Source organism: Lepidochelys kempii, chromosome 2 (assembly GCF_965140285.1).
Source record: "Lepidochelys kempii isolate rLepKem1 chromosome 2, rLepKem1.hap1, whole genome shotgun sequence".
Classification (NCBI taxonomy): Eukaryota; Metazoa; Chordata; order Testudines; family Cheloniidae; genus Lepidochelys; species Lepidochelys kempii.
The window spans coordinates 100,971,319-100,997,669 of NC_136381.1; the positions used below are offsets into that span (position 1 = coordinate 100,971,319).

The window sequence follows — 26,351 nt, forward strand, 5'->3', positions numbered from 1 at the left end:
TAAAATTACAGTAATAAAGAAAAGGGCCAATTTTATTAAATTCCCTAGAGGATTCTTTTTAATTTCAGTTTTCAAATAAGCTGAATCTGTTGCGTTTTCAAGCCAGAGTAAGCAAGTTGTTCTGCATTTGAATCGGGGTGTGCCTGACATAAAAGGAAACTAATGTGTTTCTGTTATGCCTATAGCTGATGTCTTCAGCTTCAATATACAATAATTTAAATTGGCACATTATAGAAATTCATGTTCTTTCATTTGGGCTTTAACTTTCCATAACTAGTGGTTCTGTTTTTCACACTGTTTCACTCACTGACATATGCCAGAAAAATTTCATATTTTAACCTACAGGCTGCCCTTGGGAAATGGTCTCTATACATAGGGAATGACTTTATTTGCTAAAGAGGTCATTTGAAAAAGCCCTTAGGGTGCTGCTGACCTTTTGTCCCTCAAACTAGTAGGGGGGAAATATAAAAAGGAACAGCACAATAATCCCTTGTAGACAGGTGACCTTAAACCAATTCTATACTGTAAGGTTTGTTTCCATTTAAACTCAAAATAAACCAAGAAAAAGCAGATTACAGGTCGTAATCTGTAACCTGGACTGTGTGAAAGATTACAGCACAATTATTTTACTGTAAATGAAGGTTTAATATATACAGGCTTTATTGAAATGCAGATTTTCTAGTATGGCCATTTAATTTAATTTAGTGTTAAAATATGTAGATTGTCCGAGTCATAGGTACTAACAAAAAAAAGTTCTAGATTAAAGTAAATCAGCAAAGCTCCCTTTACTTCAGTTAAATTATGCTGATTTGCAAGAGTTGAAGATCTAGCCCTAGTTATTAATACCCCAAATTTGCAAATACTTGTGTGTAATTTTTTGAAAGCAAGCAGACCCACTGACTGAATAGCACTATTCAAATATGTATGATTACCTATGTATGTGAATATTTGCAGGATCAAGTCCTAAAATACAATGCTGAAAATTCTTTCTAGACAGATGTCACCTTTAAAAAGCAAATTTGTCTGTCCTACTAAGAGTTTTCTATTGGTTGATGTAGCAGATATAATTGAACAGCTACACTCAACACAAGATGTGGTTATCATAGGATAATCATACCCTCTATACCGTATCCATTATGAGTTATTCCTACAGTAACTAAGAAGCCTCCTTTTCTATATTGTTGTACAAATAGAACCTCTCAGCCAATCAGAATAAAGAGCTACTGGACTGTTCTTCCAAATAGTATAATATACACAATCAGCATAGACAGTAGATACTATTAAATATATACTAATCTCTTTAGACACTGCTTTTCAGTAGAAATACACTATGTAGCCCTTCAAAATCCCATTATAATTTATGAGTAGCAGTTTTGAACATACGTCAAGGTAGCATCTCATAATTCAGAGGTGTGACATCACTGAGCACTGTTAATAATGGGTGTTATGTCATACCCATGAATGATGAGTTTTTCAGAGTTTTTTAATTACTTTTTAATTTAAGCCATTCTGGCAGAATTTTGAACAAACTTCGATGGCAGTGTGTTCTGAATGAAGCTGCTCTGGCAACATTCAGAAAAAGCATGCACTCTGGTGGGTAAAGGAAAATTTTTCAACAGTTCCTCGTGCCCGGTGGTCTAAAGGGAGGTTAAAGGAAACAGTTTCTGCCAACTGCTGCAGGCAGTTAGTTACAGCTTTCCCTTTCTGCATCTAGGGAGGAGCTGTAAAAATTGTGGTCAGATCCATATATTATATAAAAGAGAAGAAAAAAAGAAGTAAAAACAAGGCCATAATGGCCTGAAGGGTTATCATGATGTCATCAAATTAATCTTAGGCAGATAACGAAAAGACACTATTTAAAAATATATATATTGGGTCTTGACGCAACTGGTAAAGTAAATAGAAAGTAAAAAGAATTTTATATGACAACAATTAATGACAGTCATGTAATCAACACTCCCAAATTATTCACAAAAGCATCCTGTTGGGAGTGTTGATTACGTGTTCAATGACAAAATCCAAATGGCAAAAGAATAATAATTTTAAATGTAGCTTAATCTTTCCCACCGGCAAATATTTGGTTAAGTCAGGTGTAAACCTCTTCTGCTCTGTAAACACATTGGACTTCACCTCATTATTTATATTTACAGAACACACACATTCCCTTATACTTTGACCCTGTGTTGGGGTTATCAGCAAAATATTCTCTCTTCTACAGATGGTTTCTCATTATAACATTTGTTTTACCTTTGTGTGGCAAATAAAATCTAGTGTATGTAAACCAATTATTTAACCAAATTACTTTGATCATTGGAAACTGACAATTAGTGTTATAGCATCTTAACAGTGAAATCCACACACTAGAACAGTCTGATATTCTACACTGCAATATAAGTGAATGGAGTGAATTTATTTTCTGTAGCAAGCAGAGAGAGAAAGAGGCAGAGGATGAGTAAAGTCCAAGTTGATCAACTATTTTCTTACTCTGTGTTTGTTCAGCATGTTATACATTAATTGTTTAATTTTTCTAATTGATAGTTAATGTATTGTGACAGCTCTCTTGACAGAGCCCTGGATGACTAATGTCAGTTCTTAGAAAGTATGCACAGGGAACCAGTTGATCAGTTAATCAATGACTCTGTTAGACACTTGCCAAACTACCAGCTGTAATTTTGATCACTGATTGGTGTTTATCAAGTGCAAGTTGGTCTGGTTACCTGTAATGGATTGTATACTTTACTTTTTCTTCTTATAACACACACACTGTAGGGGAAAAATTAAGGCACATACAAGCGCACCCACATGATAGGTTTATTTTCAAAGCTTAAACATGTCAGTACTTCTAAGAAATAGCTGTGAGCTGGAAGAGCATTCTGGGTATTGTCATGCAAATGAGAGCACCAAACATACCACTTTGCTTCAAAATTGCACTGCAGTGACAAAAATCTTTTAAAACAGGAACAGGATTTATCCAGGCTAAATGGGCAAGCCCTGAACAAGCTGTCTCTGTTTTCAAAGATGGGTGCTTGTATATAAAGTCCTAAATCCACATTTCAGTGTTCAAATTGGCATTTAGTACATTTATGCATCTAAATGCCAATGTAAGCATTCAAAAGCAGGATTAGGATATTCCGTTAAACTTGAAAATTGACCTTATTATGTCTTCCTATATTTTTCTACAGTATTTGCCACAATGGGTCCCAGATCTGGGAGTGGTGGGTACTCATCACCTCTGAAAATCAGGTCCCTCTTATATTTTTATTTATTTCAATGTAAATACAGTTGTAAAAAAAAATGCATGCCTCGGCAAGGCTCTAGGCAGCCTAACACTCAATTAACTTTACAGCAACCCCCACCGCAGGAACGTTCAACAATCAGTCAGACAGGAACTCAGCCAACCAGCCATGAGCAAAAAAGCACTTTTCAACTCCTTCATTGTTCCATGAAATTCCATACTCTCGACCCTCTCCAAAAACCCCACCAAAGAGATGTATTTTGCTGCATATCCCAAAGGTCATCAAACTCAGGCTATTTTGGACCAAGTTGGGAAATAAGTTCTAGAGTGCTGGAGTCCTCATAGAACATACCTGGCCAGCAGCCCCCACTCTTTCGTAAGGAACTTGAACACCTCTGCTGACTGTAGCATTAACTATGGCCTGGGAAGAGAGGCGGTCCCTCAGGTGGGCCAGTCGCAAAGTTATTTAGGGCTTTGTAGGTCATAACCAAGACGTTAAATGCCACACACAGACCAATGGGCAGCCAGCACAGATCCCAGAGTACTCATGTCTTGTGCAGCCTATGAGATGCCTTGCTCAGTAAGTGAGCTGCTGTATTCTGAACTAGCTTCCATATGAAATCCTGCCCCACTGAAGTCAAGGGGAGTTTTGCCAATAACTTTAGTGCTGCCAGGATTTTATCTTCAGTCTCTGAATAGTGTAGTCCCACATAGAGTGCATTGCAATATTCTGATCCTGAGGGTATAAAGCATGGATAACAGTGGCAAGGTCTTCATCCAAAAGGAAAGTACACACCCACCTAGCCAGACAAGTATGGTAAAAGGCTGACTGGGTCACTGCTGTAATATGATTGTCAAACAGCAGCTGGAGATCTAAAATCACCCCTCAGTTGCCAACTCTGTTAACTGATAGCAGATGTACTCCTTCAGTCAAAGAGACTGATATTACCTCCACCGTATCTTCCAGCTGCTTCCCCCAACCTACTTATTGTCACTTCAATCATGTCTTGAGCCATCTCAGGTTCATTCATGACCCAATCTTGACTAGACATTGGCTGAGGTACTGAACCACATTGTGTTAGTTAGGGCTGGTCTACACAGTGCTAGTAAAGATGCTAGAGGGGTGTGATTTTAAAGCTCTTTAGCGTGTTGTGCTCTAACTGACCAGTGTAGACCCTGCTGGCGTAAACTCAAAGGTACCCAATTAATGTGACCATAGTCTTACAGGTATGGTTGCCTACAGGACTATGTTCACATGAACTAGGTACCTTTTAGATTATGCCAGCAGGGGCTACACAGGGCAATTAAAGCACAACCATTAGAGCACTTTACAAATCATACTCCTCTGGTGTGCTTTGCCGTGCCATGTAGACAAGTCCTCAAATGCCCAATAGGGGCTTAAATATGGATTTATGTACCTAACTTTAGGCATTCACATTTGAAAATTTTGGCCTAAACGTTTGAGAGACAGAAGGGCTTAGCACACAAGGGTCCTCTCAATCTGGGTCTGTGTGAGAGTAACCATCCCTTCGGCCAAGGCAAGTTGAATGTGGCCACCTTGGGAGCTCATGAAGCCCATTCGTCAATTGGCAAGAGGGAGTTACACAACCTGATGTGTTTCCTTTATAGTGTTCCTACCATGTGCCTGGGCATGTAAGGATATGTCTATACTGCAATTTAATGCCTCTGGCTGGCCTGTATTGGCTGACTTGGGCTACGGGGCTGTTTAATTGCAGAGTAGATGTTTCGGCTCAGGCTGGAGCCGAGGCTCTCCCAAACTTTTGTAGCAGTCATTCAAATGAAAATTAGGCAAATTCTTCTCCTTTTATTTCACATACTGTATATACACAAATTGGGGCAGATCATGCTGCATCAAAGAACTTCTTAAACTGCATTGATTGGGTAACTATATAGTGCATTATTAGCAATACATGCATAAATGAGGAATGAAGTATTGTTTTCAGTCTGATCACTGACAGGAATTTAATGCACAGATATGACGATTTCACTGAAAACGTCCATGCTGGAATTACGTCATTTGACTGAAAATGAAAATTTGTTCATTGTAATTGGATAATGGGGGTTATGGGGAGAACCATCAATATATATATATTATTTAGATACAACTCCAGGCATCCAATTTATCAGACAGAACATATTTCAATTCATTTTGCCGGCTCAGTTTGGGATAGTCACAGAAATAATTGGCAATCCATTGCCCTGCTGCACTTAAACCCCTTGTCTGAAAACATGATGCAAAGTGAAGGTGGTTGAGGTTTCATAAAAATGAAGCATGCAGTGTGACAGACCCATCTGTGCCAGCTTTATAAAACAAAGTGCCCAATTTTATCATCATTGCCTTTTGTTCTGTACAGTGCTATTCATGTGATTGTTTTATGAATGCTTGCTGGTAGAGTCTGTAAACCTCACTTTATCTAACTGCTTCATCTACTGTGCTCCATGTTCTCAGTGGTTCTTGCTTACCCCCCTCCCCACACACACACTCCCACCCTGCCTTTTTTTATACCCAACTCTTCTCCCCAAAAATTTCGACTTAGAACCCTATAGCAAGATTACAGAGTTCTGGGCTCAAAGACTGAAGTGATTTGTTTTTGAATTACAGATCAAAAGTAAACTGCAAAGAAGCATTTAATCAGGTAGAAGAAGCAAGGGTATGACTTGTTTAGTTCCCAGAACCTGTAATGATTTTATTATATTGGTGTCAGTTTTCATTATTTTCATGAATGGGTATTCCCTGATTAATGCACAATATTTGCATCTGATGAGCCAAGTTTAAACATGGTTTGTTTGAATATTTTGTGAATTTGCATTCAAATTCATCAGAAGTAATTTTATTTGAAATCACACAGGTCTAAATGCAGTTGTTGTAAATCCATTTGGGTTGAAATTCCAGGATCAGCCCATTAATCTACAGATCTACAGTATAATTTTTGTTGTTTTGAGGTGGGGGAAGGTTGAAGGGAGTGGTGTTTTTTGTGGTAAATTGGCCAGAGCATCCAAGCGTAGGCTTTTCATTATAGAAACAACCCTATGAAGGGAGAATACCAAGAGAGGTTGGCCATAGCTTGAGTGTGTCTGCTGATCACAGCTGTGGTAGTATTGAAGGGGGGAAAGGCAGCGTCTCAAGTAACCAGGTCTCAAACCATTTACGGCTGTATAGGTTAAAATCAGCAGCTTAAATTCTACCCGTGAATTACCAGGTAGTCCATGCAGATCATTGAGCAGCACTGTTACATGCTCTCTTGGTATGTAACTCCACTTGACAAGCGAACAGCCAGATTCTGTATTAACTGCAATTTCTGATGGTCTCGCATCCAGAAGCAACTGCATAGGAATATTTGGTGGGAAGAGAGGAGGAAGGATATTACAGCCAATAGTGCTCCTCATTCCAGGATTCTCAGTGCCTGCAGAGTGTTATATATGGACTTCTTTTGGTGCTTACAGGACCATATTCATTTCCATAAAGGTCAATACGTTGAACAGAGTAAATTACCTTAACATCTTTCATTTGGCATCATAGTAAGCAGCGCAGTTACCTAATTTGAAGGTGCAAATACCCAGTCTTGTGAGTGCAAAATTAGAGGAGGCTTTTGACACTTTGGCCCCTTACCATACTTGACTGACATGACATTTTCCACATTGCTACACACTCCTCTTAAATGTAGCAGTATACGTGACACAGGTATATTTTTATTGGACACATTCACATTACTAAATAAGTCTGTGTCATTTACCTTAACCCTTTTAAAAAGAATAAGCCTTTAATCATTACTTAGAATTGATGGTATTTCACATGGAATTGAATGGATGTATTTACAGTGTATTCATGCAGTCACTCCACATGCTTAGGGCCAGGTTCTCTTGTCTGGATAAGCTGTACTTGGCTCAAGGCAAAAGTTACTTTATGCCACCTTTGTGGTTGCCTCATTCTGTAACCAGTCAGCGCTGGCCTATCTCCTTGCTTAAGTTAACGGCCTCAGCCACCAGTTTGATATGCCCCAGGCTGGGTACTCTCTGAGGCCCCAATTCAGTAAAGAATTAAACCCCTGTTTCGCTATCAATGTAAGCATATACTTAAGTCCCCTTGAAATCAGTGGGACTTAAGCACATGCCTAAAGTTAAGCCCTTTCTTAAGTGCTTTGACTGAAAAGGGATGGACTGCTGAATTGAGGCCTGAAAGTCTTTACCATCTGACGTGGTGGACTTGGACCATTTCTTAGTCAACTTGTGTTCTCCTCACAAAATTTGGTAGTCATACAGATGGTGTGAGTGGACACATTGGGTATTGCATTCTGAGCAGAGATGCCAATATTACCTTTTTCATTCAGGCATATCTGAACAATGAACTACTCTCTCTTCATAAAAACAGAATTGGGTCATTGGAAGGACATTACCGGGAAAAATGCATGGATGCTGCTGATGCTCTACTTGTCCAGTGGATAACTGGAGTATTTCAGTTTCTAGGGCTGACAGTCTGGCTCCTTTGAGAAAGGATGGTCTTATGGTTAAGACACTGGACTGGGACTCGGTAGCCCTGGTTCTCCTGTCTCTAATACTTCCTGTGTGGCTGTGATAAAATCAATTGGGCAAGACACCCTTTCTATATCTCAGTTCCCCATCTGTAAAAGGAGGATAATGTTGCTTTCATATCTGACAGGATATTGACTGGGATTTGCACTGATAGTGTGGTGAAAGGGGCCATATAACTAGATAGATAAATACCACTATTATTTTTAAATGCACAGCTTTTAGTTGCAAGTGCATGTGATCAGCCCCTCTGAAAAGCAGACCAGGTGTTTTTAGATGCCTAAATGTGTATTTAGGAGCCTCGTTTTAGGGACATGGGTATTAACATTTTAGCATAAAACTATATTCTGTTGTGAGAGCAACAGCTGGGCACAGTGAAGTGTTAGAGATAAAATTACTAGACTTAAAACTGGATTTCCTTAGACTTGTCATCTTAGGTTACCAGTACAGTCTAAGTTACTTCTGTGTAAATTCCTTTTTACTTTTTATAAAGAAATTTAATATGTCATTGAGATAACAGTTCCTTTAGTCTTCCTGATTTCAATGGAAGTATCTGAGAGAATGCTTGGGGTGTTTTAAGGATGCTTCAAGGTACATCGAAGTACGCCAAGCCATGGTGAACCTCAACAAATTTTGAAGTACTGCAGTATGCACAGAAAGGTATAGTTATGAAAGCTCCAAGTAACCCAAGGCTAGTATTCATAATGGTTGCTTCAGAGCTGTGATGTCAATCTATACTCAGAAAGGCTTTAATCTATAAATGATTGATATCACAGACTACAGTGGCTCCTTTTGTGCATTTTGTCCATCTGTACTAGGACTTAGACAACCACTAATTCACAGAACCACACACGCCCTAGAAGACAACATTACTAAAATGCCTCCTAAATTATTTTATTAACTATAGTTACCATGCTAGGACAGCAGTTCCTTTTAGTGAGTAAAATAATGTATTGCTTTAAATTTAAGAATGAAAACAGTTAAAAGGTAGCCGTAGGTAAATTATAAACAAAGTGCTAATAATCGTGTTTGGTTTTTTTTAAACAAAGCTGATTTTCAGTTTGAAGGAGGCAAAAAAAGACACTGAAACTAGAATACTTTAACATGAATGTTAATCAGAGCTGTTGGTTTGTCAGCACTTCAGAAAATTAGGTCACATATTTTTTTAAATCTTGTCTATTGTTTTTTAGCACTAGTTTTAGAAATGTTTAGGCAAACGTATAAATTTCCCTCTAAGTCTTTATCTGTTACATTAGAAAATTTTGTATCAAATTCCAGCAACAGTTCCACATATTTTCATGACATGGCAGTAAAAACACTTGAAGCCTTCATACATTAGCGCTAGCAATGTAGCTTGCACTGGTTTAGCTGCACTGGTGTTGGAGTGTGACTACCCCATGCAACACTTTAAGGGTAGGTTTAGACTAGGAAAATAGGCGGTGTTTTACAATGTGCTAGCTAAAATGCTTTAATTAACATGTTTTTAAGCACTAGTTAATGCCTAGTATAGACAGGGTTTGACATCGTTACCCAGTACTATCTACACTGGGAGCTAAGTGGTGTTTAAAAATGGTTAATTAAAACATGTTTGCTAATAAATGTTAAAACACCACCTGTCTTCCTAGTTTAGATAGGCCCTAGAAAGGGAAATAGTAACAAAGGGTCAGTGAAGTGACATGACATTGGTGGCAAGGGTTGCTCACCAATCAATGCTTGAATGAGAGTCTTGTCCAGATGACTGTCAGCCATTCCAAATCCTTTGTCGTGGGGAAGCAAGACAGTGAGGCTCAATGTTCAAAGGGTATGCTTTAGTTCAGAGGTACATTGATGGCAAAAGTTAATTGCATAGTTACTGAACAATAACTTGCCTTGTTTCACAATGAAAATTCAGGAATTTTATAGAACTACTCTAGAAGCAGTGATAACTCAGATTAAATCATCTCCTAGCTGCTGTGCAGTAAATTCATACCACCACAGGAACAGTCCCATACTGGCATCTGGAAGGTCCAGATAACCTAATGGGCCTTCTCTAGCTCTGATTTCCATTATTCATTCTGTTCACATTTTCCTTTAGCTATTAAACTTGAATTTTTTAGTCCCTCTCTCAAATCCGATTGTGCTCACTCTCTATAGGGGGAGAAAATAATCCCCTTCTCTCTTTGGGGTTTACACCCTTCAAAAACTGTAGACTCCTATCATGTCTGTATGACCCTTAGTCATTGCTTTGCTGAGATACATATATTTAAATCTTTTAACCTTTCCATGTAAGTCAGCCCTGTAATTATTTTTCTGGTCATTTCTGAAAACTTCCCTTCAGTTTGTCCATATCTTTTTAGTAAAGAGAGGTGCTGAGAAATGAGTGGTATATTTCAGGTGTAGTTGTACTAGATCTGTATAGAGCGGACTTATTAATGATCTGCTATGTGACATGATGTCTTTGAGTATGGAATCCAAAATTGCACTGGCCTTGTTTGCTGCCATATCATGTTACAAACTAAAATCTAATTTGCTGTCCACTGTCACCCTTAGGTCTCTTTCAGCATTAGTTTTCAAGGTTTTTTGTTTGTTTTCTATTCTTTTGGTTTTTTCTCCTTCCAACTGAGTATTTCTGTTTCAGATTTATTTTCCCCACGTGTATTAGATTTCATTGTTGCAAACTGAATATCATGTTGTTATTTTATACTCCTGTTTCTAATTTATTTACATGCCTTCTGTGTCCTCATTGGTGTTGGTAACTCCTCCCAATTTAGCATAATCTGCGAACTCCTCTTCCAGCTCATCAGTGTTAAGTATGCTTTTATCTACAATGTAACATGAAAATTCTTCACAGCCAAAAAACTGCAACTTCGGAGCTGAATGGAAGCAGCTAGGAATAACCAGGATCTTGACCAATTGCACTGTTCATAACTTTGCAGATGCTATAGTGAAGGGAAAAGACCCTTTATTTACCTCCCGCACAGTTGCAGCATATGATGTTAAAAAATCCATGTATTCATCAGTCAGATTCAGCCTAAGATTTCCCACTTTGGCACCCTAGCTTAATGTACACTCTTTTGCTTCACTTGCTGCAGTACACAGTGCCTTGTGAGGTTGAAACTGGGGAATAGGGCATTTAGGGGCCATTGTAGCAATAGCACAGAAAAAAATATTATAAAGTCCTGCCAAATCATCAGTAGACTGGTCAATCAGATTAATAGCATTTTCCCTGAAGGCTGCCAAGAAACTCACTGGTTTCATCCATCTCCAACAGCTGCCCCTTCAAGATCTCACTTCATTTCATGCTGAACCATATACTTATTCAGGGAACAACTGCACTCGCAGTGGATCCAGCATATTGGTTACATATGCAAAGTCAAGGGGTTCATCCTTTTTTCAAATCATGGGGTGGTATCAACTTTGGCTGTCAGACTGGATGATCGTACTGGTGCTTTCTGGCTTTAAAATCTATGAATCATAAATGTATTAGCCACATGAAGCACCATGAAGACAAAGAACTGGATCCTTGTTCATAAGCATACTTTGTTTCTGGGAATTGTTGCAAGGTAAAATCAAAGGAATCAAGATTCAACATCTCAGCCTTTGTTTTCACCTATTATAGTAATCAGTGTGAGATGTCATTCTTCTTCTATCCTTGTCTTCCCCTACCCACTACCACAGAAACAGAGGCCCGATAAAATCAATTCTTCCCAGCATGTGGAAGCATCAAAGGGACACATCTACTGCATCTGGTATGCAAGTTAAGAACCCCCAGCCCAGGCTGTAATGTTTATCCTAACTAGCAACCTCCTACCAAACCTCAAATACCTTTTCCCAACACTCACCCACAACATAGTTCCTCCTTCCCCATAGATTACCTCCAACGATATGGATGCTCTTGCCAGTGTAATGTTGGTGAAGTCTGTAAAGCAGAATGATAGTCACTGTACACTCCTCTCTTCAAATAATTTGAATATTTGAAACGGGGCAGTTTGCTTAACTAGATAATGCTTTAAATTGCCATCTATTTCTTTGAGTTTCTAATTTCTAGTATAATCCATCCTTTAAACTCCTGACACTGTGCATTGTGATGAGTCCTGTCCTTGAAGTTACTACAGAGCACAATGATCAAAACTTATTGCTGATGTTTTGTTAGCATTTACTGGTAACATCTTAGCAGAGGGTGACCTCTAGTACTGTCTCTAAACATTTTCAATTTACAGACAAGTATTTTTGCTGTCTTTGGCTCTCATTCTTTTGAAGAGGTCAGCCCTTTATGAATTTGCCGCAAGAAAGAAGTTCAAAATGCCCTATAGACATAACCAGCTTAATAGGTATATAGCTGTGATGAACACATAACATACGATTTGTTTTAATATTTATAGAAGAAATTCACATTGTTTTAAGTGTACACAAGCAGCTGCTGTCATTTGGCTATGAGCAGATGTTAGACCTCCGAAAGCTTCGCTGATAATTAAAATACTAACAGCTAGTGTTTTACCCCAGCTGCAGGTTCTGTTTACTGTAAATTTGATTTTAATGGTGCCTCTGTGCAGTTATTGAATAGCAGTTTGTTTTCTATCATACATGCAAAAGTGTCTACAATGAAGACAAATGGGTTAGTTCCTGTAATTTACTCTGGAAAGATATGACAATATTCTGTAACATAGTTGCATTTATAAATGAAACACAAATATGACTACCAAGTAATAAGTGATAGTTTCTGTTGCCTTACCTAGAAAAAAATAATTAGGGAAACTTATTGTTCTATTTAGCACCAAACAGTCTCACCTAAAGCTGCTGTGCTTTTCAAGTGTGTCAGGAAGCACCCTCAAGCAATGAACAGGTGTTCCTTTTTTACTGAATGAGTGTGCAAATCAAAAGAAAGAAATAAAATCGATAATACTTATTTTTCAGTGGTCTGCTGGAGTAATATAGTTGTCCTTTGTATCATTTAATTTTAAAAGTATACTCATTCTTTTGAGATGTTTTATGTTAGGTATCCTGTGTGTCAGTTCTTTTTTGAGTTACATGCATGTGCCTCAAATACTAGAAGAAACTACTCAGTCTTGAGAATTCTTAATCCCCAGGGCCAACATGACACATTGCACAAGCTACCTAGTTAGTCCCTTTGGCCGCTGAGACTAACCATCGCAGTCAGCACTCACGTTGGCTACGTCTACACTGCACACCTTACAACAGTGCAGCTATGCTGCTACAGCCGCATTGTAAGGCACGCACAGTAGCCACTTTTTGTCACCAGGAGAGAGCTCTCCCGGCGACAAAATAAAACCACCCTCAACAAGGGGCAGTAGCTTCGTCGTCAGGAGCACAGCTCCCACCAACGTAGCGCTGTCCACACCACAGGGCTTTTCATCACTAAAACTTTTGTCATTCGGGGGGCTGTTTTTATCACGCCCCTGAGCAACAAGAGTTTAATGACAAAAGTGCAGTGTAGACATAGCCTTTGATAAATAAAAGTTTGCAAGACCAGGCTCAAAGTGTGTATATACTTGAAAACCATAAAACCCTCTTGAGATACTAATGATCAATGGTGATCCATAACTTTGTGTTATGAAATAAATAAGATCTGGAATTAGCTCTATAAAAAAATCTGGATGGATTTTCCAGTCACTTGACAACCCAACCACAGGACAGAAATTATAATGCTTTTGTACTTTTGATGCTGCCTGACCTGCTGGCTGTGTCCAAGAAATATAGTCCTCCAATTTGGCCAAGCATAGCTGGTACATCCTAAAGTTTCGATTATGGTTTAAAAGTGCTGTTGAGACAAATGCACTTTCCAGCTGAAGTAGAAGGGGTTGAAGTAGAAAAACTAGATAACCTTTATGTCCCTTGTTCCCAAACTGTGGCTAGTGGGGGTAGTCTACAAAGAACTGGCTGTGCTGACTCTCTTCCTTGTTTCTAGCTGCTAAATTGCATCGGAAGAGCTAGCAAACTACACTGACTACTTTCCTAATATTACTTTCCCATACAGGCAATTGCTGAAGTTGCCACAAGAATGTTATATGATCACAAATCCAAATGGAGAAGATAACTTGCAAAATCACAAAGCGGGGGTGGGGAGAGTTGGTTTGCTCAATCTGGGAATAGTAGGGAAGGTGGTCCACAAGACACCTCCGTTATTATGTGGCCTATGTTATGTGAGATTCTGTTTTTGGAACAGTATATTCTTATCCTTATCAGTGGAGGTTTTTTGTACATAATTGCTGTTGTTTAGACCAGAGTGTGCAGGTTTAAAGATGGTGTGTAAAGGATTTTTAATTAAAAAATTGGATTTGTGTCTTTATTGTTTCATAATGTATAAAGATCTGAAAGGTTGGTTTTGTTCTGTTTTTCCAAAAGTGTGTTTTTGGTTTCTCCTAAATCTGATGAAGAACATCAAAGAGGCCTCAAGAGATGTGTAAGATTAGCTCTCAACCTTTAAGTGCAGGGACAGAGATTTTAGAACTTTAACAAAGAAAGCCTTTTCCCAAGGGTAAAGTAGGCACTGGATGTAAACAAAGCCAAACACAAAACAAAGTGTTTAAACAATCTTACTAAAAATCCCTACCTATCTGAATTGCTCAGCTCTTAGTCTTTGGTTCTCATTGCACTAGTTCCTTAATTGCCATAGATCCTTCCAAGATAGATAAGACATAAAAATACAACAAGAAACTCCATCCCCATTTAATTTATGAACTTAAAAAAAGAGTTCAGGCAGTCCTTACACACTTTAAAGCAGCAGGAGAGGGCATGCTCTACTTTTCAGGTTAAAACATCATCTTGTACTCAAGCAATTCTTAGGAGACCTTGAAATATCTAAACACAACAGAGTGGGTTGAAGGCAAAACTAGAAGCCTTGGAGGATATTTTGAGTCTCAACCTTAAGCACAAGTTTTGATTTTTAGGTTTCAATTGACTTCTTAATGTTATTTAAAATTTGTTTTTGTTATTTAATTATCTTTTATGGTTAAAAAAGGTGGAAAAAAATCTCATGACATTTGCACTGTATAAGTTTTATATTCTTTGGTATATTTTTATGTTTCTTATGGAGTTGGTATGGCCCACTGTATTAGGATTTATTTGGACTACGTTACAAGTATATACTGGCTTCCTGAACATAATAGCTTCTGCAGAGCCATTTTGGTTTATTATGTTCACACATATTTATATAGTTTACAAATACTTTGGTTTAACCCACATTGTAAATTTTAATTTAGGTATACAGAATCTTCATGTCAGTACACTGTAATGGCTCCTGTACACAAGGTTATGTAACACATTCTTACCAATTTACATCATTTCATATCAGTGAAGCAATTAATATGAATACAAATATTTAGAATGACAAAGATAGTGACTGCCAATGTGCGTTAATGGAGTTTCAAATGATAACCATTAGGAATATGTTTAATTCATTTCTTTATATGCTAAATACGTCTAGGCCACAATGTTGGCCAATTGCCTAAAACTACCTAAGTTTACCTAAGTCCATGTTTAGACAGCTCAATAAAAATATGCAGATTTTCAGAGATGCTGAACACCTGCTTTTATCTTCAGTGGGAGCTCCTCAGCAGCACTTTCAGTCCTCTTTTATTAAGGTGCCTAACTTTAGGTACTCAGGTGTGAAAACGTTGGCTCTTGTGTCTGTCTTGGACCATAGGATCCAAAAGAATAAAGAGAGCTGGGTTTGTATTTAAAGAGCAGAGATAGGCGTCTGCGAAAAGTCAAGCTAAACCAATTTTTGTTTTTAATCTTCAGAAATGGGACACCACACACCAATTCGTACACTACGTTAAAATGAACGAAAACATGGTGGTTTACAAATAAAATGTTTTTATTGTTGTGAGCATGCATCAATACACAGTACATCAAGGACCTCATATATCTCCTATTAAAGTCAGTGGGAGACTTCCTCTGGACTTTTAGGGGAGTTTGATCAGCCCTAAATTATTCAAGCTTGCCTTTGAATAGTTGATATACCATATCATACAATATATTGTACTAACTTTGAGACAATTATTGTCTAAGAAAAGGAACCAAATATTAGTGCAATTACTGATATTGATTTGACTTGCAAAACTATTGGTGATGGCTGTTGGAGAGTTAATTTATTTATCTTTTAAAACTTCTGAAAGGTTGTAGTTCATTGAATATCATGGAATTTTACTGGATTTCACATGAGAAACGTCACATTTTTTGATGTTAAAAGGTCGTTCTGACTTGTTAGCATTCTTTAATAATATGTGTTCATTTAAATAGATATTAAATATTTGTATTTGTGGATAAAGCGTACCTTGAAATTGAAGTACACAAAAATTAACCATTGTTGAATATGGTGCTCCATATCAGCCTCCACAAAAGTTTAACAGTATCAGGAAAAATAACTGTATAAGTTACTATACAAACACAGATAATTTCCATTGTTGTAACAAACCAGCCCATTATTTCTTTTACAATTTAATACCTCATTTTTAGTGAGTGCATTGTGAAGGGTAGGTTAGGCGTAGTGTCACTCAACGCAACTTTTGGAAAAGGCTTAGAAATCTAAAGGAACGCCCGTTAAGAGCAAAGTAGTGGTTTACATACAATATTAGCACAGACTTTCTGAACACATTACGCATTTCTTTCTGAGACAAGTCTCTTTAATGCCATCTTTATCTGCTACACGATGCATGAAATCTACTTTCTGTTTTAGAACTGCAAATGACCCTTGACCCCTTTAGTAGAGACACAATGTGACCTTTCTATTGTCATCAGCTTTCATTCTCTTGAAAATTCTATGAATTTTTATTACAAGTTTTTTTAAACCAAGCTGAGGCTTCAACAAATTACTTGACACAGATGAGATGAAGTTGTTGAAGTAGTGTTAGATAAGTTTTACAGCCAGCATGTGTGCTGCTGAACAGTACAAAGCCAGTGTCCTACAATGTCATACACCAGTAACTGCTGAGCCTACTATTGGATAAATACATCATTTTATGGAACATTGATTGTTCTATAAACCCAATGGAGTATTATGCTCTATGATCAAACCATTTAGATTGTGTGTAGAGCACAGAAAATGCCATATTCAGGATGGTACTAAAAGTGCCATTTGTGTATTTTATGGATGTCATTACGGGGGAAACTTCTCTCTGTAGGCCCTGTTTACTGCAAAATTTTTTAGTCTGTAATGACATTTTTCATTCACAACGTATGCCTTCAAGAGAGGGGCCCTTGTTTTATTTGTTTCATTCGAGTTTACTGCACAAATCCTGTACATTTTAATTAAATGTAAGCTTAACAAAAGAATAAGATATTTATTCTGTGGGGAAAAATGATGACAGTAACAAAAGAATAACACAGACACACAAAAGAAAGTAGTGAGGTACTGAGTAAAAGGGAAAAAAAGTACTAAACCCTATTTGTAGTTTCCCAAAAGCATATTAAACATGAAAGCATATCTTTTAGCCATATTTGGGGAAGTTTGTGCTCTCTGAGAATTAAAATAACCTGGAAATATGGATTTAATGTCTAAAATCTTGACATTTTCAAATAAAAAAATAACAATCACTCCAGCTGATAAATAATGCCTCTGTTAAAATGACAGGCTTCTTGGAAAGAAACCAGTTCTCTGATCATTGCACCCCTAGATATGAAACACTTTTTGCAATTTTTCTGAATATGAGCTCTTGCATCATTGTGTTTTGTCTTTTGAATGTTTGTTTGTGTATCCTTTCAATTTGTAAGGACATACTATCAGCAAGTGTAGATTTCCTAATATTAATGTAAATTTGTATTTTAGCCTGTGTTTGGCATGACAATCAGCACATCCTTTCCTCCCCCCATTCCTTTTTTGTTTTTGAAGCGGGAGTCTGAATTTAGTAACACAAGTGACTTGCTGCTTCATACAGTCGAGTAATGTGACATTTTCTTTACACAATGTAAAAATATTATGTTGAATAGCAGTGCCCATTGTCCCAAAGTCATAATAGAAACTAATCCTTAAAACATACTGATTCCTAAATATTTCTCCTATTTGGCTCTTCACTTTCAAAACAAAGAAAACCTATAAAGTATACAATTCGTATTTACCATGAAGATCACCAAAATTGAACTTGATGTTCTCAGTAAATTCTTGGTCATAGTCCAGTTAAAATTTAAAGTTGCAGTGGAGAGTCACATTAGTTTAAATGATACTTGAACTTCTACATAGCTCAACATTAATTCATTACTGTTGAAATGGAAGAATCTTCAGTGGGTGAATCTTTTACAATCTGATTGAGGCTGTTACATTTTATAGGAGCCATTTTTCAAAGCAGTACTGACAGCACTCGAAGTTATTAAATTGCTGAATCAAAAGATGGACCTGCAATCGCATTTATGAACTGTGATGGAATAGCTGGGGTTGCACTGAGCTGAGGTTAAGATGTTGGTGTAGTTAAGCTTCATCACACCCCTTAGTGACAGCACTATTTACCCATGTAGTTTACTTTAATGGTCAGGAAGTGGCTTAACTCACCTCTGGATTCAAATAGATTAAGTAAGCAGACAGAATGGCGTAATTATCAGTGCTGCAAGGAATTCACTGGATAACTCTACACCCAAGAGACTTTCCATTCAATTGCAGCAGAAAGACTGGAGTTGCATAGATTCACAGATACAGCATTTATTTTAGAGGCTAAGAACAAGATGCATTTCTTTTTCTTTCCTCCCCACACAAACTAGACCTTTCCCTAAGTATGATGACAGTATGATCTCTACTGTACCTAAATTACCTTTCTCTGAGGGTAATGATGGTGTGGTTTCTGCTATATCCAATGAATACTTATGATTTGTAGATTTAGTTTGATTTCATGCCATATCACTGCAAGACCCATCTTGTATCATGTCAACAAAGAAGACTCCTGAGAGAATTAATTACTCCTATGCGATTATAAAACATAGACATGTTAAGATTATTTTGATAATTATCCTTTGATATTGATTTCTGCCTCCTATTTGTCTCTTGTTTGGGGGTCTTTTGTGTGTCAGTGCCCACAGAGAGAAATACATAGCAGGATAAATAACAGTGATACCACCATAGCTTATCCCTGCCAAAATGTAATTCAATAGCATGTGCCAGATCAATCATGCAACATCACTTGGAAATACTTAACAGTTTAAATTGTTAATTTTCCTTTCCGAAGATAACCATTAAAGCTCTCTCCTGCCTTGCAAGCTAAGATGAAGAAGCTTGTCTAACTCCAGTTTAGATTCCTGAAGCTGATCTGCAGTCTCTCAGCTTAACTTCAGGCATGTGTTCCATAGCGTAATTATATAGCCAAAGCTTTGAAGTTTTAAAAAATTACAGATCATCTACGGCCCAGTCTTTTGGGCACAAGTACTACCGTGATGTGTATGAGATCCTGGCTTGATCTTAACCTTAGTATTTCATGCTGTTGAGGCTTGGTGCTGCTGCAAGGTGCTAAACACTTTGGCCCTTATCCAGCAAAGCACTTAAGCATGTGCTTAACTTTAAGAAATTAATTTCTTTGACTTTAAGCACATGCTTCAGTGCTTTATGGGACTAGGACCAATGGGCTCAGCACTTCGGAAGATTGAACCCTCCAAGGCCAGGTGAAGGAGCAACTTGCTTGGACTCTGAGGTGGGAAAACAACTATGCCATTCATTAGCACATACTACTTACTTGCTCAAAGAATCAGCAACTGAAAGTGACCGTCTACTCTGAAATGTAAAAACGATACCCCCCTGTACAACAGGCCTGCTCCTTGCATACATTCAGAGTCCTGGCTGCTCACCTTTGTGACAAAAATAAGATTTTACTGCTTTTTTTGCACCGGTTAGCCCTGTACAAGCCACAGAGCTAAGTGAGAGTGAGCTGGATTCTATTCCGTCTTCTGCATCCACAAAAGATCCAGTCAACTATACCTATGCAATTGCACTGAAGCCAGGGGGGGCGTACGGTATCAGTGAGGTCGGATTAGTGATCAAGGGCTCCATGTTAGTGATCATGGCTCCATGTCTAGTTGGCAGCTGGTATCAAGTGGAGTGCCCCAAGGGTCAGTCCTCGGGCTGGTTTTGTTCAATATCTTCATAAATGATCTGGAGGATGGTGTGGATTGCACCCTCAGCAAGTTTGCAGATGACACTAAACTGAGAGGAGAGGTAGATACGCTGGAGGGTAGGGATAGGATACAGAGGGCCCTAGACAAATTAGAGGATTGGGCCAAAAGAAATCTGATGAGGTTCAACAAGGACAAGTGCAGAGTCCTGCTCTTAGGACGGAAGAATCCCATGCACCGCTACAGACTAGGGACCGAATGGCTCAGCAGCAGTTCTGCAGAAAAAGGACCTAGGGGTTACAGTGGACGAGATGCTGCATATTAGTCAACAGTGTACCCTTGTTGCCAAGAAGGCCAATGGCATTTTGGGATGTATATGTAGGGGCATTGCCAGCAGATCGAGGGACGCGATCATTCCCCTCTATTCGACATTGGTGAGGCCTCATCTGGAGTACTGTGTCCAGTTTTGGGCCCCACACTACAAGAAGGATGTGGAAAAATTGGAAAGAGTCCAGCGGAGGGCAACAAAAATGATTAGGGGTCTGGAACACATGACCTATGAGGAGAGGCTGAGGGAACTGGGATTGTTTAGTCTGCGGAAGAGAAGAATGAGGGGGGATTTGATAGCTGCTTTCAGTTACCTGAAAGGGGGTTCCAAAGAGGATGGATCTAGACTGTTCTCAGTGGTAGCAGATGACAGAACAAGGAGTAATGGTCTCAAGTTGCAGTGGGATATTAGGTTGGATATTAGGAAAAACTTTTTCACTAGGAGGGTGGTGAAACACTGGAATGTGTTACCTAGGAAGGTTGTGGAATCTCCTTCCTTAGATATTTTTAAGGTCAGGCTTGACAAAGCCCTCGCTGGGATGATTAAGTTGGGGATTGGTCCTGCTTTGAGCAGGGGGTTGGACTAGATGACCTCCTGAGGTCCCTTCCAACCCTGATGTTCTATGATTCTATGATTTTCAACACGGTGGAGTTGAACAGCTGTCACTGGGACACCATTTGGTCTGCAGAACCTTTGTCATTGGTAGGACCCTACCAAGTTCACAGTCCATTTTGGTCAATTTCATGGTCGTGGGGTTTTAAAAATAGTCAATTTCACAGTTTCTGATATTTACATCCCACCCCAAAAGAGGTTGCGGAAGGGGGTCAGAAGGCTGTTGTAGGAGAGTTGCGGTATTACCACCCTTACTTCTGCTTTGCTGCTGACAGAGGCACTGCCTTCAGAGCTGGGCAGCCGAAGAGCAGCGGGCAGCGCAGACATGAGGGTCACATGGTATGGGGGGTGGTGCATAGCTTTTTGAGGTACCACCCCTTATGGGTGGGCAACCACGCAAGGCCCTGTGATCCCACACACACAGCCAGCCCAAGGTCCCTTTAACCCCTGAGCATTGGGGGCAAGGGCACCTTTGTAGAAATGGGGGGGCCACCAGCACTGGAACCAGAGGAGCGGGGACCATGCCCTCCACTTTTTAACATGGGTGTAGCTTGGAGCAAGGGGTGGTGTTACCCCCCAAACTACAAGCCAGGCACAGAGCAGCTGATAACTGCTCCCCCACCACGAAGTGCACCCCCGCTGGTGCTGCTCTGTGCCTACCTGAGACTTGAAGTTTGGGGGGGCAATGCTGCCCCCGCCCCCCAAACTATGCCAGTGTTAAAAAGTGAGGAGGCATGTTCCTGCCCCAGTTCCGGCTCTGTTGGCAGGGTGCACCACAGCCGGGGGCTCCTACCGTGCAATAGGCTCCAGCTGCTAGTCCCAGCCAGGCTGGGGAGGGGCGGGACTTCCTCTTCTCCTACAGGAGTCACTTCTGACGTGGGTCAGACCCACCTCCAGGAACCTCCCTTAGCTGGGTGAAACTCCGTGGCTGCTCCCTGTATAGTGACATCTTCCCCCCACGGCTGAGGAGTGATGGGGGCAGGAAGCAGGGCGGGGGTATGGAGCCTCCTGCAGCTGAGGGAGGTTCCCGGAGTTGGGTCTACCTGGTCCAGGAGTGGCCCATGCAGGAGAAGAGAAAGTCCTATCCCTCCCTAACCCTGCCAGAACAAGCAGCTGGAGCCTAGTGCACAGTAGGAGCCCCGGCTGGAGCGCCCCCAGCCCTGCCCCTCCCCGGGGAAGATTTCAAAGAGGATACCAGATTTGTCGGTCCGTGACATATTTTTTACGGACGTGACTTTTTGGTAGGGCCCTAGTCGGTGATGAAGCATGAGAAGGGCAAGAAGTTGCAATGGCTCTCAAAAACTGGGTTAGATTTGCAGAGACAGTAGTTGAAAAAAACATCTTTTTACTTGTAAATTGAGAAGCTTTTATATGAAAACAATCAGGAGACAATTCCCATGCTGGCATTTTTACGGCATACACTGTTCAGAGTGAGGCTATATGTTTCCTCCAACTAACTAGACGAATGAATAATATCAGTTAGGTGTGTCGGGGAAGGAACTGGGGTGGGGGAATGAAGAGGAAACTAACGCATCAAAACAAAGACATGGCCATTAATTTACCAAGAAACCAGAATACTGAAAAAGATATGTTGCACATTATCACACCCAGCTGTGCTTAATGTAATACAGGCAAATACAATTAATTACAAAAAGAGCAGTACTACGGATATATTTTTCTCATAAAGGTGTTAATGGTTTTTAATTGTATACTGTATTTGTATGCTGCTTAATACAGAATGTTTTAAAAATAACAAATTCAGATCGTTAGTGCTCTGCAGAATTGTTAACAGCAGCAATTATTTGGATTCTATAAATAAATAAATTGGAAAACATGCAAATTGGTTTTGTTCAATTGCATATTACACTTCTCTGCCAGGGAAATTTAAAAATTGCATTGGAAAGTTTTTTGTGTTTGAAATAGTGACCTACAAATATTTGCCGTGATTCCCTATTAACAGACACTTTTTGTTTCCTAGGCATTGTATCCAAGTCCTACGAATGTCGACTGAAGGGTCAGGGGGCGACCTTTGTAGAGACCACCAGTCCTTTCACTGCAGCAGCCCTGGGAGAAGTTTCTCCAATTAAAGAGAAGGTCCTTCGAAGTAACAGAAGACAATCCCAATCAGCTGAACAAGTTCAGCAAGTTATCATTATTCAAGGATACGATGGTGACTTTGCAATTGATGCCTCCGTGGAGGAAACGGCAGCAGCTACCCTTCAGACTTTGGCAATGGCTGGTCAGGTGGCAAGGGTGGTGCATATTACGGAAGATGGGCAAGTGATAGCCACAAGTCAAAATGGTTCTCATGTGAGTGGCCTGGTTCCAGGACAAATACTCACTGAGCAATTATCAAGTGGTGCAACACAAGTGGTTGTGGTAGAAGGCTCTGTGGAGGGAACTGATATGGAGGAGGCTGTCCCAATCGATGCAGCGTCTGATTCCAGTAGTGCTGTGGTGCAACAGATAATGAGACAGGACATTTTAGATACATCAGAAGCTACAGTACATCCTCCAGAGTCCTCCTCAGCATTAGATGCCCTCCTTTGTGCTGTAACAGAGCTGGGTGAAGTGGAAAACAAAACTGGACTCCTCGACAGAACCAGGCCTAGTCACAAAGAGTTGTTGCAAATGCCAAATCAGGAGCTATCCAGTAATCCTAATGACACCGAGTCACAAGAAATACAGATGTTCCATGAAGTTCAAGGGACTCAGGAAGATATAGAACCGATGGAAGTAGTGACACAGGTCATTCACCCATCTACTTTAATTGCATCTCAGGAGAGAGCTCAAGCTGCCTTCAAGAAAATGGTCCAAGGAGTACTGCAGTTTGCGGTATGTGACACGGCTGCAGCAGACCAGCTGATGAAAGAAGGTGTCACTCAGGTCATTGTAAATGAGGAAGGAACTGTGCATATGGTGGCTGGAGAAGGCTCTCAAATAATAATGCAAGAAGCTGGTAGCCATGCCCTCAGTGTCCAGAGTGAGCACATGGACTTAGTTGAGTCTGATGGAGAAATTTCACAGATCATTGTCACAGAAGAAATAGCTCAAGCCATGGTTCGGGATTCTCATGACAACTTCTCTGAAGGTCCGACCCATTACATTGTAACAGAATTACCACAAGATATACAGGATGAGACCGGTGTGTATTCACACACTGTGATAGAGGCAGCTGCGTCTCAAGAGATTTTGGAAGCTGGTACTGCTATAAATACTGAAGCCACATCCCCTGGTGGAACAGGAGAACAGTTAACTAGTATGGTCATTTATACAGAGAGTGGCTCCCAAGCAACAGTAATTCAGGGCCAGGGAGATAGCAATGAACTACAAGAAGCGTGAAGAATTGTTTCTTGGAAAATTAATAGACATGTGTAGGAACTTAATATGTAAAACCTTCATAATATGATATTCCTCCATCCAGGTGCCAGCCTCACTGTGTGAGGTTAATGTCAGCTACTGGGAAGAGTATACAGAAAAGGTATTATCTTATGACAATGGACAGAAATTTGACCTGAGTATGATTAACAGGCATAATATGGTAAGAAAATTACTAAAGCTCCCCTCCCCACACCCAAATAAGTCAGTTATGATTCTGGTTTGGTTTGGATTATTTTGTGAGTTCAGAGTGATTTGCTGGTTTATTCCTTGTCTGTCTGGTTTTGTGGGTATGCTAAACATAATTTTTTCACTTTACATATACATTTTGTGAGCAAAATAATTAAAAAACCAAAACCACACCACATGTTAAAAATATGAGGTGACAGTTTGTAAGTACAGTTAGATGCTACAAGTGTTGCCTTGTCGTCTTCAAAGGCAAAAAGCCTGACATTTGGTTTTCTAAAGCCTTGCTCTAAAATGTCCCTGGTCAAAAACACCTCAGCATAATGACCCTTTCTAAATTTGTGTCTGAGAATCATTTTTCTTTAACTATAGTTAACTCTTTCATTATTTTGCATTGGACTTTGCGGAAGAGAAACCTCTAAAATCTACGCTTTAGAAAAGTCTTGATACGTGTATTCAGAAAAAAAGCTGTCTTGGTTTAGAAAAAGCTTAATGCCTGTTACTTGCAACTTAGTTTCGAACATAAGAGTCCTGCATATGAAATGTGCATTTTGGGGAAAAAATATTGTCACGGCCAATGTTTTGCTTTTCTTACAAATAGTGCTTCATATAAATACCATGTTGCAGTTCATTTTGTGAATGACTTTTTGAAATGTTAGGGATTTCTTTAATGAAAATTCTGACATTGACATTAACAAGTAGAAAAAGGGTGACCTTGTATTTCTTGCTTAGACCAGAACGTCAATTATCTAGTTGTGGATACACTGCAACTGTTCAATGCAAGTTCGTGTAGAAAAGCTTTGTTTCCTGATACAATGGCTTTTGTTTCATCTAAAAAAGAAATTGTAAAATATAAAATGGTAAGGGTGTTTGGTTGGGATTTTGGGGAGGGTTCTTTCAAATAAAATGTTAGCATTAAAAAGAAGCATCATGATTTTTAATATTAAGCAATAAACAACACTGGCATTCAGCAGCAGGAAACGAATGCTATCGGTTATGTCTGCGCATTTTCTCTTTCCCTTTCTCTGGCTGGATAGATAGATAAAGATAAAAGAATCTAATTTCTGAAGTGTGCCTCATGCATGCTTAATATAATTGTCGAAGGGTTTAGGGTATAAACCAAGCAGACTCAAGAGATAACGGCATTTCCTATCATGTTTAATATCTTAAAATCATCGCGTGTAAGAAAGTTGGGGAGGGGTGAAACAATAGTTTCTTCTTGGAGCAACTGTTTAAAAAATGTTTTTTTCTGAGGGAGCTGAATAGAAAAGGGGAAGCTAGAAGATCCTCACTCTGAAGCTAGAAGATCCTGCTGGCTTTTCATCCTTTTTTCCCCCCTCCTAGGCGTTAAGGTTGTATCTGTGTCAGACCCCCCAAAAAAGTAAATTTCAAGTTAGACACCGAGATTCATAATTAGCTGAATTTGACTTGCTCATCTTTCTTAGAGGAGACAAGCTGTTCACTTACTCTTAAATACTGTCTTCAGCAAATAGTGACAGGATCAACTCCCGTTTGTTATCAGGATAAAGGTGACCTTTACAAAATGATGGCCCTCTGCAAGACTCTCACAGATGTTCAAAAACTGAATGTTTTCCAGTGGAAATATTTCTTCTTGATCATTTCTCCTGTTAACTGTAGCCTTTGGTCTTGCGGCTTGGATGCTAATTCTTAGCTGTGCTTAGTCCTGTATGGCTAACCTTTCTGCTGCAGTACAGGGTGTTGACACTGACATGCTGCAGTTTACCATTTGTGATTTATTTAGGATAAATATGTCTCAGGTGGCATTTAATCCTTCATAAAACCAGTGTAGCCTGCAGTGTCAAACCAGCAATCACATTGTTTGCACAATGAAAAGAGCAGACCTTTGCATTTAAAAAAAAAAAAACAAAAAAACCTATGCAGGAGGTGTTTCTGGGCTTGAGAGTCCTGGAAAGGATTCGCTAGCCTACAGAGTGCTGTCATTACCTGAAAACCCAGGTTAACAGTACTTTTCTCTGAGTACAACCTGTTCAGGACAACTATTTTTTTTAAATGTGG

General features: G+C 39.4%; 1 protein-coding gene across 2 annotated transcripts in view; it reads left to right on the forward strand.

The window, feature by feature from the left end:
• Positions 1–25,904, forward strand: part of ZNF407 (zinc finger protein 407) — a 462,963-nt gene extending 437,059 nt beyond the window's left edge. For both annotated transcript variants that reach the window (XM_073331771.2, XM_073331772.2), the window contains one exon: positions 22,729–25,904. In XM_073331771.2, coding sequence (XP_073187872.1) covers positions 22,729–24,092 — 1,364 coding nt within the window. In that variant the 3' untranslated portion in view covers positions 24,093–25,904. The remainder of the gene's footprint in view (positions 1–22,728) is intronic.
• The last annotated feature ends 447 nt before the right edge of the window (positions 25,905–26,351 follow it).